Consider the following 17,852-nt stretch of genomic DNA (forward strand, 5'->3'; position numbering starts at 1 on the left):
AGATGCATCAGGAGTTCAGTGAGTGTCTTGAACTATGCTTGAGATGTTTTGGGTTCAACAAAAGAAGCGTTTGCCAAATCCTTCTTCCCTTAATTTTTAAACATGTGTATTTCAAGGGAAATTTGATTCATATGTTTCTGATTCATTTACACTTAAATCATGAAAACGTTATTTTGTAAGAGCGATTTGATGTCCAAGAAGCTTTCTGAACCTGTTTTATAAGCCCTCTTAAGTCCTTTTTCTTAAAACAGGAAGTTGCATTTTGCCAAGTACAAATAAACTCAAACATTAAGAAGGTTCAAGTTCAGTTTCCAACGTTGAACTCCAGGTTTTAAGTGCATTCTCAATTTAGCAAAATATATATTCCCACCCCTACAGAAGTAGGGGCAGGAGGAAAGACCATAGTGATAAAAGTGAGTAAAGGTGTTCGCAAGCATTATTATTCTCAGACATTTCTCCAGTTGTGAAAGTTTATAAAACCTGTAGCAGGTGTTCTCAGAGCTAGTAGATATAGGTGAATGGCAAACAGGAACATCTGTCTGCCTGTTATTTCTCTGTGATGTGTTTATATATGTCTACTTTTTTGTCACTGAAAAGAAAACCAAAAAGTCTTAATAGTTTAGCTTCACTTTTTAGTAATTTTACTTTTGACTGACTTTCAGTCTTATTTATTTTAGTAAAGGTGGGAAGACTCAACACGTTTTGTTGAACAGAAGGGACTCATAAGAGATTCTGTGGGAGTTTTATGTCTGTACTAAGATGATGTAACATCAATTTTAAGATGTAATTGACACTCCTTTCTTGCAATTGGATAAATGCAGAAAAGTATCTCAGGTTCATATGCAAAGGTCTCTTAATTATATATTATCCTTCTTACTTAATGCAGAGGTTGATTCAACCTGACCCTGAAATTCCCTTATAGCTGATTCACTTTTATTTATAGAAGAAGAAGGTAAAAGTAATTATGAGGAAAGTTTGGGACCATTCTAAACAGTTTGCTCAGTATTCTGCTTTATTGAGTTCACTTCAGTATTTCTTCTGTACTACTGAGTAATCAGCTGACTCTTGGAATGACAGGTATCATGAAACTGAAAATACTTTATTTAAAAATTATTAATTAAACTATCAGTTCAACTGTGGAAGCCCCCATGCAGCGGCCACCAGGGAAACGTGTTAATCATATAAAGCTGGTTTCATTAAACTTGCTAAACAAGGGGAAGAAGCACCCTGACAGTCTGTAGTTTCTCAGATGGGGGAATTTAGGGAAGAAGACTTGTAGAGTTTGGGGCTGTAGTTAATTACAGGGTTATTTCAGGACAGAAGCTAGTAAATGAGGTCTAGTTGGAGAATGGTAGGATTTGTAAACTGGGCAAGTTGTGGTCTTGCCTTTGGAACGTAAGTTCTTGAATAATTAATGTTAAATTTGTTTGTGTTCTTATCTTGGAACACATCATCTGAAAGGAGATGGGGTTAAAACATTTGAGTTCAGATAGTTTGTGTTGCATCATACAGTTTACCTGTTTTGTGATTTATAGCATAGGTTTGCAGATTGTGAGTTTTGTTTTATTTCTTACAACAAACAACTATCACAACAAAGTGTAACACACACTTATTGACTGGTTTAATGATCTTTAAATTTTTTTCAGACAGTATTCAAAATCACTTAAGCCTTGTTGGGTACCCATGTATACTTTATTTATTTAAAGAATAAATAAAATTTATTCTTTTCCTTTAGTACTACATTTTATTCACTCTGAGAACATATATGATACTAACAATAAAATGCCTTTCAGAATTTATATTGTATTTTGAGCTAGTTTAATTTCAACTGAAATAAGTAATTGTTTACATCCATTTTGCCTAGGAAGAATTTATGCTTTCTGAAATATTAAAGCCTTATATGCTACTTAATAGTAACACTGAAATTTGAGGAAAGAGTCAGGATTTCATTTTATAAAATAGCATAATGTTATTCTCACAATGTTTATTTAAATGTAAACAGATTTTCAGAGGAAGAAACCTTGTAAAAGAGAACTCTTAAAAGTGATAATGTAGTAATCAGGAACTGCTAAAAGGCCACATGAAAATTCATTATTTAAGATAAAAAATTTTAATGAAAGACTTCCCTGTCATTAATACCCATCCTTGTAGATGGATATTCTACAGTCTTCCATAATAAATCCTAATCTGAATCCAGGTACAATAAAATAGACCTACTTATCAAAAAGCTTCTCCGAGGGATAGGTGATATTTGTCTTTTTTAAATTAAATCATAATTGTTTTCACTAAAGTTTATAATTTATTAGATAATAGCCATGGTTAGTTATGGTTTTACATTTTAAAATTCCATTTATAAAATATACATGTAAAACATTCTTGTTTTCTGCTGGTCTCAGCCAGTGTGATTTCAAATTCAAATTCAGAGACTTTCCTAATTCTCCAACAACACTTTCTCTTCAGTGGCTTCATTAAATAATCACAGTAATAGCTACCATGTACGGTCTGTCTTCCTTGTGCCAGTATTTGGCCAACAAAAGCTCATAAAATTCTCACTATGACCTTGAGAGCTGAGTATTATCATTGCCTCTGTTCTAAACACAAGGAAACATAGGCCCATAGAGACCCACCATATTGCATCCAACTCCCATCTGAGGAGGAAGTCCAAAACATTCAGCCATGGTGCCTGAAGCTAAAGAAATTCAGGTGTAAATGCTGTTTTCTCTATTTTGGTCTCCATGTTTAATTCTGGATACTGTGTAGCCTAAGTATACTGTTTCAGAAAAAACTCACAAACAACCCCACAAAAAAATTTTGAACAAAATCATCATAACTTTTTGCTCCTAGTTGCTAAAATAACATTTTGTCATAGCTTTTGGTATCAGAACGGAAAATGACAGTGATACTTCTAACTAACCCTGTGACTATACTCAGTTCTACCTAAATTACAAGGAAACAAAACTGATGTTGCAATGTGGAGGGAATCCGTGGATAAATAAACATCTTTGAAAAAATATATTTCAAGGTGGTTACTTTCCCAACTAGTATCCATCAGATCTGTTTCAAGCTGGTTTCTTTCCCATTTCACTTCTATCAGAAAATATATTTCAAGGTGATGACTTTTCTCAAATCTCTACCTTCTGAGGGCCAAATAATCATGTAACCTTTCAGATGCTATGGGAGGGTCCATCTGTAATGACAGAACATTTGCTTTGTTTCCTAAGACCTGGAGCACATAGCTGCTCTAGTTTTCTGTTTGAGGCTGTTCTCCTAACCTGTGCTTCTCCCTTCCCTCTTTTTCTTCTCCAGGACTGCCCACCAGAAGCAGGTGATTTCCGAGCGCAGCAGTGCTCAGCTCATAATGATGTCAAGCACCATGGCCAGTTTTATGAATGGCTTCCTGTGTCTAACGACCCCGACAACCCATGTTCCCTCAAGTGCCAGGCCAAAGGAACAGCCCTCGTTGTTGAACTTGCACCTAAAGTCTTAGATGGGACTCGCTGCTACACAGAATCTTTGGATATGTGCATCAGTGGTTTGTGCCAAGTAAGTGCTGGCTTCTTCTCATTCTATTTTTCCAGAGGGTTTTGTGTCAGTAGCTTCTGTGTAGTCCTGCTATCTGAATCAGTGTTACTTTTTCTAGAGTTTACAAATGATGACCCATTTGAAAATTGAGGTTCAGCTTCAGTTAAAACTACCAGAGCTGTATTATGTGTTAAGGAAAAGTGGACTAGAGCTTCTTCTTTCCTTTGAGTCTCACTTCAATATAGAAGAACCAAAATTCTTCAATATTGTGTATCACTTTTGTACTAGACTCTGAAATTACCTCTACCTTGGTTGTCCCTGAAATAATATGGGGGTGTGTGTGTATCTGTATTCAGAGGCATCAACTTTCATTTACTTAGAGCTTCAGAATCGCTCAGGTGAGATTGGCTCTAAAATCTCCACGTACACTGTACGAGAACTTGTTGCTTCTCTATCATGACTACAGTTATGCTGAAAATTTAGACAAATTGTAGGAAAAGGCATGGCAGTGTCAACTAGGTCGAATTCAGCCAGGTAAATCTTTAACAGGGAGAGCAAAGAGATTTGATTTCTGGTATCAGTTTTTCAATGTCTACTTTAGGTAGGGAGTTAGCAAGGTGAGGGAGAGTTAATACGTTTGCCATCTTGATTTCAGTCTATGCTTTGGATTAGGCTGACCAGCCTAGTTTTTGGAGCAAGCAGTTGCTACAGTTTCCTGTGTGCTATACTTGACCATTATACTTATAAATTTCACGTAGTAGACAATTTGAGAATCTTTGCCTCTCCCAAGAAGACATTGGTTGAAATTTTTCTCTCTTCAGAATTTCTGATATCACAACTAGCCATATAAGAATAAACTTAAAATGTGTTTCAGTAATTTGTTGTTTCAAATTCACGTGTTTATTTAAAAGCTAAATCTGTTTTCAGATGTAAAAGGAATAGCTGTAGTGTGAATGACTACAAGAGGTATGAGACGTCCTACAAGGTTCTGTGTAGATGAGAGAGAGACAGACATACTAAACCTTCATGAGGTCTAGAATCATGAGACAAACTGTGACAAGTCCAAGCACTTCTTAGATAGGAGGATGGAGTGATGTTTACATATCTGTAACTATTTTACTATTTTAAAGCTAGGAAAGGCCTAAGAGGTGATTAATCAACATCCTAAAAAGCAGTGTATTTGAATCATTTGTGATACTTGGTATTTGCTTCCTTCTCTAGAACTCTCAGTGGTGTTGAGATGTAATTATGGAATCTACAAAAGCTTGGGGAATGACAGAGAATTGTAAAGCAAATATATACAGAAAGGGACTATGTTGTAGGGAATGGCAAATATAATAATAATTTCTTACGTATGTGTAGTGTTTGAACAAAGAAAGACAGATTTCCATTTTGTAAATGAGAAAAAACCAGGGACCAGAAAAGTTGTGTGATTTTCTGAAAGTTATATGGTTGGTCATGGAAGAAATGGGATTAAATTTCACATTCCCTGATATCTAGTCCAAAGTCGTGGGTACTATATTATACTGATGAATGAACCAAAATAAACAAGATTGGCCAGCAAATTAGGTTTCATTTGTTTCTGCTGCATGGGAATTCAATGTGGCCTCTTTTTTTCCTAGACTAACCCCGCCAGCTGGCTTCATGTACCTTGGCAACTGAAGCAAGAATAATCATGTCTCCTCAACTTAGATTCTTATAAGTGTGACCTGTTAGATTTGGGGACAAACGTAAATTAGAGAATATCTGAATAGAATGGTGACGTACATAGAAATTGTAATTAGTTATTATTCTTTTCTTCATTTATTTGTCTTGTTAGAGGCAATAGTAAGGTAAAGGGATGGAAGAGTTCTGATTGCATTTAGATTCTAACAAGTAGTTTGGCCAGAGAGCAGGATACCCTCCAGGTACTCAGTAAGGAGAGAGGTATTTTGGGAGAAAATCATGGTGTCTTGAAATGGCAGACAAGACCATGATCAGCAGTGGGTGGCCAAGAAAGAGTTTTAGTGGAGAATAGACATAACCCTAGCTCTGCTTTAGAAAGATGAATATAGCTGCAGTTACAGGATGCTTGAAGTGGAGCTTGGACCACTTACAGGACCCTGGAGGCAAAGAGACCAGCTGAAAAGGAGGCTCTTAGAGCAGCCAAGGTGAGGAGAAGCATGAACCTTGGGCCAGGCCAGTGACAGCAGGAACAGAAAGGAAACGCTGTCTAAAACCAAGAAGGAGTTTTCATTTTGACTATAATCAGAGCAGGGGAATAGTTGTTAAAAAAAAAAAAATCAAATTAATCATGCTCAGGAATCAAAAACTACCACTTAATATGAATTTAAGTGATATCATTTTTAGATCCTTGCTACCATTACCATAATGGCCTTTTTTTTATGATTAAAAACTACTTGACTTTTATAAAAAGGAGGGAAGGAGCAGAAAGACAGCAATGTGAGAGAAAGACAGCAAGGTGAGAGAGGAATGTGATAGAAGTTTTCCCAAATGGATAGCAATCCTAAAGATTTACTTGGCTTTGCCAATAACAAGTTTGACATTATCAAAACAATTAAAAATTTTTTCTTATCCACAAAAAAATGATAGAGGAATAACGATGGAATACTTAAATGCGGTATATACTTTTTCAGAAGAACGAGAGTGAGGTTAGTCAACAAAAGAAAAGCACTCACTGCTACCTTGAAAGAGTGGACATATGTAAATTCCATCCTACTTAGAAAAAAGTTCCTTTATTTAGGTTGCATCTGTATATCGGTGATTAGCATTTGTGGTCTTTGGTAAGAAACATTAAGATGTCTTACGTTCATAATCTTAAAAACACTGTCAAAAATCTTAACGCTACCTTAAATGTACAATTTTTATAAAGAGCTTCTCCTGGCTTCCTGAAAAAAGTCATCTCCTCTGCCCCATTTTCCCTTCTCTTCCTTTTCTACCCCATTTTGGGGGAATTCTCAGCTCTTTCACTGGCTTCATTGTTGTCTTATTATCACTTTTTGTTGGTAAGCTGCTTCAAATATTTTTGATGCTAGACAGATATAAATTATAAACTGTAGAGAAGCAAATGTCTAGCTTTGGGCATAGTCTTTTTTTTTTTTTTTTTTTATAAATTTATTTATTTTATTTGTATATTTTTGGCTGTATTGGGTCTCCGTTGCTGCGCGCGGGCTTTTTCTAGTTGTGGCGAGAGGGGGCTACTCTTCGTTGCGGTGCGCGGGCTTCTCACTGCGGTGGCTTCTCTCGTTGTGAAGCACGGGCTCTAGGCACACGAGCTTCAGTAGTTGTGGCACGCGGGCTCAGTAGTTGTGGCTCGTGGGCTCTAGAGCGCAGTCTCAGGAGTTGTGGCGCACGGGCTTAGTTGCTCCGCGGCATGTGGGATCTTCCCAGACCAGGGCTTGAATCCGTGTCCTCTGCATTGGCAGGCGGATTCTTAACCACTGTGCCACCAGGGAAGCCCGGGCATAGTCTTACCTTGGTAGAAAATGGCAGCGTAACTAAGAGATCTGTCATTTTTAAGTACCAATTATTTCAGTTATGCCTGTTTAATACTCAACTAAAATCCACTTCCTCAAAACCATCTGAGGCTTTAACTCTTAAATAAAATTATGGAGACTTTGACTTTTAGAGTCAAAAGATACCTTAGCAATTTACAAATATAACTATTTCACAGAGGAGGGAACTGGGACCTGCAGACAGTTCCAAAAGTTGTAAATGAGGGGGTTATCTGTATTTGTAGTGAATTTGCTTCAGGAAAATTCTAGAATCATTGCTACTTATAAGAGATACCTTATTCAGTAATATTAGGCATCGTATTAGGCAGTATATTCACTGTAATAGTAGTAGTAATAATAATAATAATATATCCTCCATTTTTTAGTAACTACCATATCTAGGCACTTTACATATATTTTTTAAAATATTTACAACTCTGCATATTAGGTGGCATTACCCTCATTTCACAGATGAAGGACTGAGGCTCAGGTATGTTATAGGACTCGCTCAGAAATACCCAGCTCTGACTCCAAAGCTCCTATTCGTCCTGGTGAGGCTAGCCGGACAGAGGCAGTGTGATGTTGAGTACTGGTCCCCAAACTTGACTGCCCTCCAGAATCCCTTGGAGGGCTCTTAAAAGATGCTCCAGAAATTCAGGTTTATCCATTTGATGTTTTTAAAACACTCTCCCTGTGACCCTAGTGTTTGGCCAGATTTATGAACCACTTGCCGATTAGAAAGCAGATAGCATTTAAAGTCACAAGATACAGATTACAATCTGGATTTTCTTTACTGATCTGTGTAATCTTGATCAAGTTGCTTACCCTTCCTAAATTCTATTTTTACTCTGCAAAATAAGATTATCTCGCAGACTGCAGAGCACCAAGTGAGATAATTCATGTGTAATGCTTAATAAACTGTCAAGTGCTGTGGAAAAGTAGAGTACCCTGAACATTTTGAATTGCAAAATATATTAATGTAGTGGTTCCCTGTGTGGAACTTCATAACCCTGTAACAATTCAAAAAAGTTTATAGAATGAGATAAAGTAACCTACTTCTTATTCTGCTAAGAACATTCAAAAGGAAAAGGAGACCTTCTCTCATGGACTTTCACCATCATTTCATAAATGAAGTTTTAATAACAAGAAAGCAATAAGAACCTGATTTCAGAATGAAGGAATGAAGGACAAACCTTTAAATTGAATATCGTTTGCCTTATGAGAAAGTTACGACCCTGTACTTTTTTTTGTTCTTTCTCCAGAGCACAGAAATTGTTACTAAGAGTGAAAGCACTACCTTTGCGATCATCTAGTCCAGCCCTGAGAAATATTGCTGTGCTAGGTTATGCGATTTTCCCAGGATCTTCCAGCTAGTTAATGGCAGACTAGAGGTCAGAGAATGTCACTGTTTACCAGCATTTTTTAACTATGCCCCCTGTGTTATTTCTTCAGCCTCTCCCACAGGCCAAAACCTTGTCCAGCTTGAATTCTGTCATTTACACGTGGAGACAATAGGTTTAGTGAATGTCTTTTCAAACCACATCCTCCCCTTGACATCCCCACTAGAATCTGAGCATTGTCCCCGAGGGGTAGCTGTGTTGATGTGTCTCCCCACCTTACATCTCAGACTGAGAAACACTGGGCTTTTTATTTGCTCATGATCATTCTAGACTCGATGAAGTTGGGGATAAAGCAGAGCCAGGAAGGCAATTTGTCATCCATGAAGAGTTAAGAGCGAATGCTCTGGAGTCATCATGCCTGGGTTTGAATCTAAGCTCCACCACTCGCTAATGTATGACTTTGAGCAAATTCTTGAGGCTCAGTTTCTTGAGGATAGTATCTGGAACTACCTGATAGGATTGCCGTGAGGGTTAAGTGATCAACTACATTGAAGTGCTTACTATGAGCTTGATCAGTACTAGCTTGTGGTAGGAGTAGTAATCAAATTATTTCTTTGATTTTTCCCTCTTTATGGCCTTTTTGAGTGCATGGTTTAAAGTGGTTATACATGCTAAAGGGGATCCTGACTTCCCAGCGAATGAACAGACCTTCTGTTAATTTCCTGTTGCACCGTTCTTTGCTAATAGCTCCATGCTGCACCATTATCAACTCCTGATCCAGAGCAGTGAATTGCATCCTGTACAGAGTTAATGAGCCATTGCAAATAGGATCAGCTCTATTAGTGCTGCTGTTATTCATTTATTTTCATTATCCAAATTACCCCATTTATATTTGTTATAAAGCACAAAGCCTGTTTCTGTTTTAAATATAAAAAAAGAGTAGCATAAATTTACAGATAGAACATGTACTGCTGTTAAAAATAATTTTGAGGTTATTTTGAAGTCAAATACAGAAAAGTGTGTTTTATTTCATAATTAATGAAATTCATCAGTTGTTACCTAATATACATACATCAAAAGACAAAGTGCAATTATAAGCCAGCTCTTTTTTAATGAATCTGCATATTTATAGTACTGCACAGTGCTGTGTCAGAAAACAAAGCGTTTTGAAAAGGAAAAGGTGAATTCCTTTCCAGTAATGCCTCATATAATGTTGCTGTAAAATGAATAATACAATAAAGAAATAAGCAATAAATTGGATCATGGAGTTTTGAGGTTTATACCGTGGTGACACTAAAATGAACCACAGCTCTAATAAAGAAGTTCTTTACATTTTTAATAATTCCTATGGTGAGTAGTTTGAAACGAATTGAATGGAATGCTTATTTCTCCATCTCTGTCTGTGACCTAAGTCACTACTATCAAATATCTACCAGGTATTCTAAAGGTAGTGATGTCAGAAACACGGACTTGGCTGTTTTGCCTTCTGTGTTTTGTAATCTAATTCCACATGGAAGCATGACGTTGCTTCAGAGATTTAATGCATCATCTTTCTTTTTCTCCCCTTTGCGTGACACAGTAAAGATGAAATGAACTGCTTTACTGCCTACTAGTTGAATTTTAACAAATTACTTAGTTTCTGAACATTGTTTATCTGTTCTCCCGATAATCTGGTGGGTACTGAGCTTACAGAGTTAAATATCATCCCTCAGGAATCGTACCTCTGTAGGGCTATTGTGAAAAATTTAGTTTGTTTGTTTGTTTAATAAATATTTACTTAAGAATTAGCAGTGTGCTAGATCCTGGAAATACATGAATGGACAGGAAAAAAACACAGTCCCTGCCCTCCCTGAACTGACGCTGTAAGGGGAGATGAGTCAAGTGTAAAGGAAAGTATACTATTACCCCTATACTGTATTCGCCTAACTGTGAACAGGAGTTTACAGTGCAAACAGGAGTTTCCTTTCTAAAATACAGATCTGACTTCATTTCTTATCTGCTTGAATCATTTCAATTTGCATTCTATCACCATCAGGATAAAGAAAGCCCAGATTTCTTTACATGGTAGCTTTCTTTACTGGGTGGCTTGAAACAAGAGAAATTTATTCTCCCACAATTCTAGAGGCTAAAAGTCCAAAATCAATGTGTCATCAGAGCGACGCTTCCTCTGAGGCTCTGAGTATAATCTCTCTTTGCCTCTTCATAACTTCTAGTGGTGGCTGTCAGCCTAGGCCTACATCTTCGCGTGGCCTCCTCCCCTCTGGGTCTGTGTATGTCTCTGTCTTTACATGGCATTTTTCTCCCAACGTCTCTCTTTTCTCTTCTTATAAGGACACCAGTGATATTGGCTTCTGGCCAGTTCTAATTGAGTATGACCTCATCTTTTTTTTTTTTAATTTATTTATTTTTGGCTGCATTGGGTCTTCATTGCTACACACAGGCTTTCTTTAGTTGCGTCGAGCAGGAGCTACTCTTCATCGTGGTGTGTGGGCGTCTCATTGCGGTGGCTTCTCTTGTTGCAGAGCGCAGGCTCTAGGAGCACGGGCTTCAGTAGTTGTGGCATGCGGGCTCGGTAGTTGTGGCTCACGGGCTCTAGAGCACAGGCTCAGTAGTTGTGGTGCATGGGCTTACTTGCTCCGTGGCATGTGGGATCTTCCCGGACCAGGGCTCGAATCTGCCTGCCAATGCTCGTGTTCCCTGCATTGGCAGGCAGATTCTTAACCGCTGCGCCACCAGGGAAGCCCGAGTATGACCTCATCTTAACTTGATTATATCTGCAAAGATCTATTTCTAAATAAGATCACACTCACAGGCACTGGGGGTTATAACTTCAACATATCTCTTTTGGGGGACACACTGCAACCCACAATAGCACACATCCCAGTTTATTTGTACATAGTACAAACATATTCATGTATGCATATACATACATACATACATACATGTATATATATACATATAATTTTGAATAGTTTGTAGGAACCAGAGTGGGAGAAATTTAGACTGTCATAAGTAGAAGGAATATTTGACCAAACATGGAATCAAGAAATGCTCAGAGGAAGAGATAGCTGGAAAGACCTAACTAGCGCCTAGAATTGAAGAAGGAGAGTGAAGAAATAAAGGGCTAGAGAGGTTGTCAGGACCTGTGTCATAAGGAGCTAGATAAGCTATATTAAGAAGCTTGGGGTTTGTAATATTGAGAGACAAAGAGTGCCAGTGAAGTAATTCAAACAGATGCAAGATAGAGTGAAACATGTATGTTAGGAAGAATGCTCTATCTGCATTGAGGGCAATGGATTAGAAGGGACCCAAAATTGGTAGTGGGAATAAAAGGGGGGATTTCAAAACAAATCAGGAGATAGAGTCCCTGGACTTGGTGACTGGTGAAATATAATAGGAGAGAAAAATTGAGAGTTGAAGACAATGCTCTGGCTTCTAGTTTGAGCAAAACATGTCGCTGCTGTTCACTGGGGTGTAGAACGTAAGAGAAGGGCCAGGCATTGGTTTGGGGCGGTACGAGGGATGAGGAGATGCTGTATGTATAGCACACCGTCTGCCATGTGATTGTCACTCAGTGAATTCACATCCTTTCTTCCTCCCTCTTACGTCTTCTTAAGTGAATGGTGTGATTCCATCAAGTTGATATGGTCACTGTCCTGTTTATGTATGATTAAAAATTTGTCAGGTTAACCTTTTCTGTGATCACATGCTAGTTAGTTAACAAGTCAACTTAAGCGTTTGTCACTTTGGGGAAACACTGAAGTCAAATGACTGTAGTTCCTTAAGGTATCCTCTCTATTTGAATAGCTAAGAGACAGAGAAAGTGACACTCCGTAGGGATTCATTCATCTCAAACCATCTCCTTCCTGCCACCCCAGTTGGGTCCTTTATTTATTCCTGTATCATCTCTACTCATGGAAAGGATTTCTTTGCCATATGAGAATTATTTTCATCTTGATATTCAATTTGTGGGGCAGAAACCCTTCTTTTTAAAAATTTTATAATAACTTTATTTTTTGTGCTCTTTTGTTGTTTTTTAAATAAGCACTTTTACAGTTTTATTGTTTAACATACGTCACACACACAAGCACACAGATACATAAACGCTTCTTTCTATAGCTTTCACAGAAAAGCTTTTTGAAACTTATATCTATTTAATTTTTCCTTTGAAATTCAGTGTGCACCGGGAAAGACAAAATCAAGGATTTTGTTTTCCCAAAGAGATTCAGTGAAGTAGATGAAGGCAGTGTGAATCTAATTTAGAAAAAAAACTTTCAAATGTTATTATTTTTCGTGCTGTTTAGTTTGCAGAGTGCATCACGCATATCACCATGTGCTTCTTGTACCAATTTGGGGGAATATCTTTATTATTTCCATCTTATAAATGAGATTTAGGCTCATAGAAGGTCATACAACTAGAAAAAGGCAAAGCTACAAGTCAAATCCTATTATTTCTATTATATGTCACCTTTCCTCTGAGAAGATATTTTAATAATGAAGCAGAGTATCAGTAAGCACACATCTTTGTTAATAGGGGTATGAGTATGTGTAGCTGAGTCAGGGAACTCTGGCCTCGGAATTCTGTGTTCTATTAAATGAAAGTTCCACCAAGATCTGGCAGCTTTCTTGATTCATCCTATGATGCTTTGTCTCATGAATGAGTCTTTGGGACCCTTGTTTGTAGAAATAATGAATATGCTAAATTTTACCAAATCATCTTTAATATTGTTTCAGCACTGTTAGTCACTACAAAGTTTGGATTTCCCCAAATTACCCTCACTTCTTTTACTAACTTCAAGTTCAGGGCTCCTCAAGACTACTCTCAGGTTTGATAATTCACTAGGACACACAGAACTCACTGAAAGCTGAGTTGTACTGTTGTACTCAGTTACAGTTTATTACAGCCAAAGGATACTGATTAAAATCAGCCAAGGAAAGAGGTACATACAGCAGGGTCCAGAAGAGTTCAAGTGCAGACCTTCCAATTGTCCTCTCCTGGAAGAGTGGTGTGGATGGCACCTACTTCTCCCGGCGATAGTGTGTGACAGTATGTGTGGACTACTGCCAACCAGGAAAACTCACCCAAGCCTTGGTATCCACAGTTTTTATTGAGGCTCCATCACATAGACTTGGTTGAGCACCTACGTGGCTGACCTTCGTCTCTAGCCCCTCCAGAGGCTGAGCTGATACCATGAGGCCCAAAGCCCTCATCATAAATCACATTGTTAGCCTGGACTCTCTGGCATGGCCCAAGGCCCCAGACAAGCAAAGATACTCTTACTGGTCAGTGACAAGAGTTTAGAAATTGCCTCCCAGGAGCCAAGGGCAAAGGCCAGACCTCTCCTTGAGCAAAGTATATCCCTTACCACACAGTACCTTTTTGAAGCTATTTATTCATTCATTTAATATTTAATGCTTACTATTGGGCATTAGGCTATCCCCTGGGGTATGTAGCAGTGAATAGGACTCAAGCCCTCCCCTCAAGGAGTCCATAGCCTCAGTTTTAGTAGCTAAAGAAAAAATAGTGCCCAATTTTTCCCTCATTTACTGTCTCTAACTTTGGAGAATCACCTTATTACCTATGAGAAGATTCCATGAGAATTACCACAACATTCACACCAACTAGCCGTTCTTTTTGTGTGGGTATGACTCTTGACTCTTGTTGCAGAATGCTGCAGCTGCTTTGGAAGACAGCCTGGCACTTCCTCAAAATGTTAAACATAGAGTTACCGTGTGACCCAGCAATTCCACTCCTAGGTATATACCTAAGAGAAATGAAAGCATGTGTTCCCCCAAAAAACCATACTCAGATGTTTATAGCAGCAGTATTCATAATAGCCAAAAAGCAGAAACAACCCAAATGTGGATCAACTAATGAATGGATAAATGAAATGTGGTCTAATCATACTACGGAATATTATTCCACAATAAAAACGAATGAAATACTGATACATGCTGTAACATAAATGAACCTGCAAAACATTATGCTAAGTGAGATAAACCAGTCACGAAAGGTTACATATTCTATAATTCCGTTTATATGAAATGTCCAGGATAGGCAAATCTGTAGAAACAAAAAATGAATTAGTGGTCGCCTAGAGCTGGGGCTTGGAGTAGAATGGGGTGGGAGAGTGACTGCTGACGGACACAGGGTTTCTTTTGGGAGTGATGAAAACAGGCTAAACAGATTTTGGCAATGTTTTCACAATTCTGTGAACATATTAAAACCATTGAATTCTACACTTTCAACAGGTGAATTTTAGGGTATGTGAATTATATCTCAAAAAAAAAAGGTGTTTTTAAAACATAGTATAAAGATTCAAAAGTCTGTACACTAAATCTAAAGGTTGTGTTAGCTATGAGTGACCTGATCTCACTCTTTGACACAGTTAATATGACTAACCCATTAGTCTAAGTGGGTGTCCCCTTCATTTATTATGGTTGCAAGAAGTCATTTAGAACCGTAAGTATTTCTACACATTAAAACTGATTTGGAAACCAACACATCGTTAACATGTTAAAATGAATGGATAGTGATATCAGACCGGAAGTTGAACATCTTTCAACTTTGGGGGGTGCGCGGAATAAGTTTGGATTTGAGAAGATCTTTAGTAAATTCTCAATAAAGCATTATGCATTTAGCTACACTATAGATTAACTCTGGTACTTCATTCATTGAGTGACTTCAGAGAAGACAGTTTTGAAACTGAAAAGGGAATTTGACATCTTGCAGCTGAATCATTCCATTTTATGTTTGAGATCCAGATAAGTTCAGTTTTTGAAATAGTACCGCCGTGTGGTCTGGAGTTAGGCTCTCTGGGGATATGAAAGTACATGTCATCATCCCTGTCTTCAAGAAGCTCCCAGTCTGTGGGTGACGTGGCTTAAACCCAAATAACGATAATCAGCAGCAACATGAGATGGGAGGAAGAGCTTCAGTTTGGGACTGGGGCAGATCCAAGTTTGAAGTCTGACTTCCAAATTTCCTTTCTGTGTGATCATGGGCTAATTCAGTAGGTTAATTAAGCCTCATTTCTCATCAAAAATAGAGGTAACGATACCTAATATTAGTAATAATAATGAGCTAATTTTTATTGAGCACTGGCACTCTGCCAGACACCGTGCTGTGTTAACATTTAACACGTTATCCCCTTTAATCCTCACGTGAACCGACACGTGGTTATGTTTTAACCATTTTTATAGTGGAGGGAAATGATGCTTAGAGAGATTAAGTACTGTTGATTCATTCATTCAGTAAATATTTATCGAGCATTTACTAATGCTAGGCATTATGCTAAACACTAGGGATGCAGCTGGACATCCAGGATGCAATGGGATCAGGTAGGAGGAGCGTTTAGAAGGAGCACGGTAATTCAGTTCTGGGCAGGTAGGAAGGTTTTGTGTCTCAGGTCACCCTCCTCCCTAACATTCACAGTCCTTCAGTGAAACTCCACAGAGGAACTGATATTCCTTCCTATCTCTTGCACCCGTCTTTCATCTTGTTTCCTTTGTCTTATATTTATTTTCCTAATCAACTAGCCCATTAGATTGAGACCTCCTTACTGGCAGAGACTGTATTCTACTTACTCATCTTTAGTTTCTTTATACTGAGTTACTCAACTTAAGACTCTTGCATGGAATGATCAATGAATCAATAAATCTCTCTGTTGACCATTTTTGTCTTTTGATAACCGCGTCATCTCTAAATCATGTAAATTATTCATCTTAAATGCCTTTTTTATCTTTTAATTTATTCGGGCCTTGTTCTCACTTCCTTCAGGCTGTGAAACAAAGTCCATTTATGTGTTGCACCTTTTTTTGTTTTATGATACTAGGCTAGAGGTAATTTAGAATCTGAGGCCTCCTGCAATCTCCTCTTTATTTACCATGGCTTAGGAGATGGCTCAGATCTACCCAGAACTTTCTCCATCAAGGTAACTGTTGGTTTGCTTAGTATATTAACCAGATTCTCTGGATGAACTCTCACTGCTGAAGCCATTAGATCCTTCCTGGGATTAAACTCACAAAATGCTAAGTTTCCAAAGACCGTAAATATCAATCAGGATTCCAGTGTGTTATAGTTTCTTTCCCAACTGTATATTAGAGAATGGCTCTGGAGATTGTTTGCTTCTGCAGGATATTCCATGGGTAAATTAGATGATCTTTAGACATAATTTTAATTTCTCCAGCTCTCTCCGTAATTAATATGGTTATCAATTTTGGGGCCATAAAATGCTGATCTTCCCAAAAACTTGAAATGCAAGGTTTAAGTATATCAGAAATTGGAAAGATTTGAAACTTTGCCTTAAGTTTAAAAGAAATGTTTTAAATTTCTTTAAAAGTAGAATTGAGGAAGCCTTTTTGAAATTGGGTATCTTAAGACACTTCATGTAATTATTTTTAATGTTAAAAATTAAATCCAAATATGGAAGGCAATTAGTAAGTAATTATCCTTTGGCTGATTGGCATATCTGAAGTCAATATCAAGTTAGGTAAAGGGGTAATTTTTTTTTTATGTTGTAGCTACTTTAATTGTCAAAAGCCTTAATAAAAACAATTTAAAGCATCAGGTACCTTCCAGATTTTGAGTCATGAACATAACTTTACCCAAATTTTATCACACTCATGGTTGCCAGAGACTCTCTTGGAACATTCCTAGGAAGGGCCGCTTGCCAGCGTCAGGAAAATCCACCCAAGCACCTAAAGTTAGTGTAATAAACCCCACCTGTCCTTTCTATTGCCTCTTCGGTTGGACTGCCCCTGAGGAATTCAAAGCAAGAAGGAACAAAGTGTTATTGCTGTGGGCTAACTACCTGTGATCCAAGAGAACACTTAAGAATCTGTGAAATCTAGAGAGAAAGGCAAGAAATTATCTGTGTGGTTAATAGCACACAGAGGCCGAGACAAATTCAGAGGCCTCAGGAGATATGTTGAATCTCTTTGCAAAGCTAATCATGAAACAGTGGCTTTGAAAAGGACCTTGGAGATCACCAACTGAGTCTCCTCATTGTAATTCTGAAGACACAGAACATCGGAGCACGGTAGCATGTGACTTACCCAAGGTCTCCCAACCAGCAAGTAACACAGCCAAGAAGACTCAAACGTAAGTCTTCTGGCTCCAAATCCAGTGCTCTTTAATTTGTATTACGTGAAAACGCTTTTCATATGTGTGTTTTTCAAGAACCTTTAGAGTTTAAAGTATTTTCTTTTGCTTTGGATTATTTATTCATTTTGTTAGTCTTTTTCACCATTACTAAGTGCATGTCACTCCCTCGGCTAAATTTCCCTCCTGTATGGCCAAATTGTCACAGGACATTCCATTCACTTAAAAATAGTTGTGCTATAAAAGAAAATACAAGTGGAAAACTTTGCCAACAATAAACATTCTAAAAAACTTAATGCGCACCACGTTCATTCCTGCGGAAATGCCAGCTGCAACCCCACGGCACCTGCAAGCTGTAGCAACCACTCAGTGGCCAGGAGCTAGTGGCTGCCT

General features: G+C 37.9%; 1 protein-coding gene across 3 annotated transcripts in view; it reads left to right on the plus strand.

Annotated features, from left to right (window-relative positions):
* The window catches only part of ADAMTSL1 (ADAMTS like 1), a 473,568-nt gene that overhangs the window by 99,510 nt on the left and 356,206 nt on the right, over window positions 1-17,852 (plus strand). For all 3 annotated transcript variants that reach the window (XM_082467989.1, XM_082467990.1, XM_082467991.1), the window contains exon 4: window positions 3,307-3,543. In XM_082467989.1, the coding sequence (XP_082324115.1) occupies window positions 3,307-3,543 (237 nt within the window). The remainder of the gene's footprint in view (window positions 1-3,306; window positions 3,544-17,852) is intronic.

The sequence above is a fragment of the Balaenoptera physalus genome (genome assembly GCF_965194825.1).
Source record: "Balaenoptera physalus genome assembly, chromosome: 7".
Lineage (NCBI taxonomy): Eukaryota > Metazoa > Chordata > Mammalia > Artiodactyla > Balaenopteridae > Balaenoptera > Balaenoptera physalus.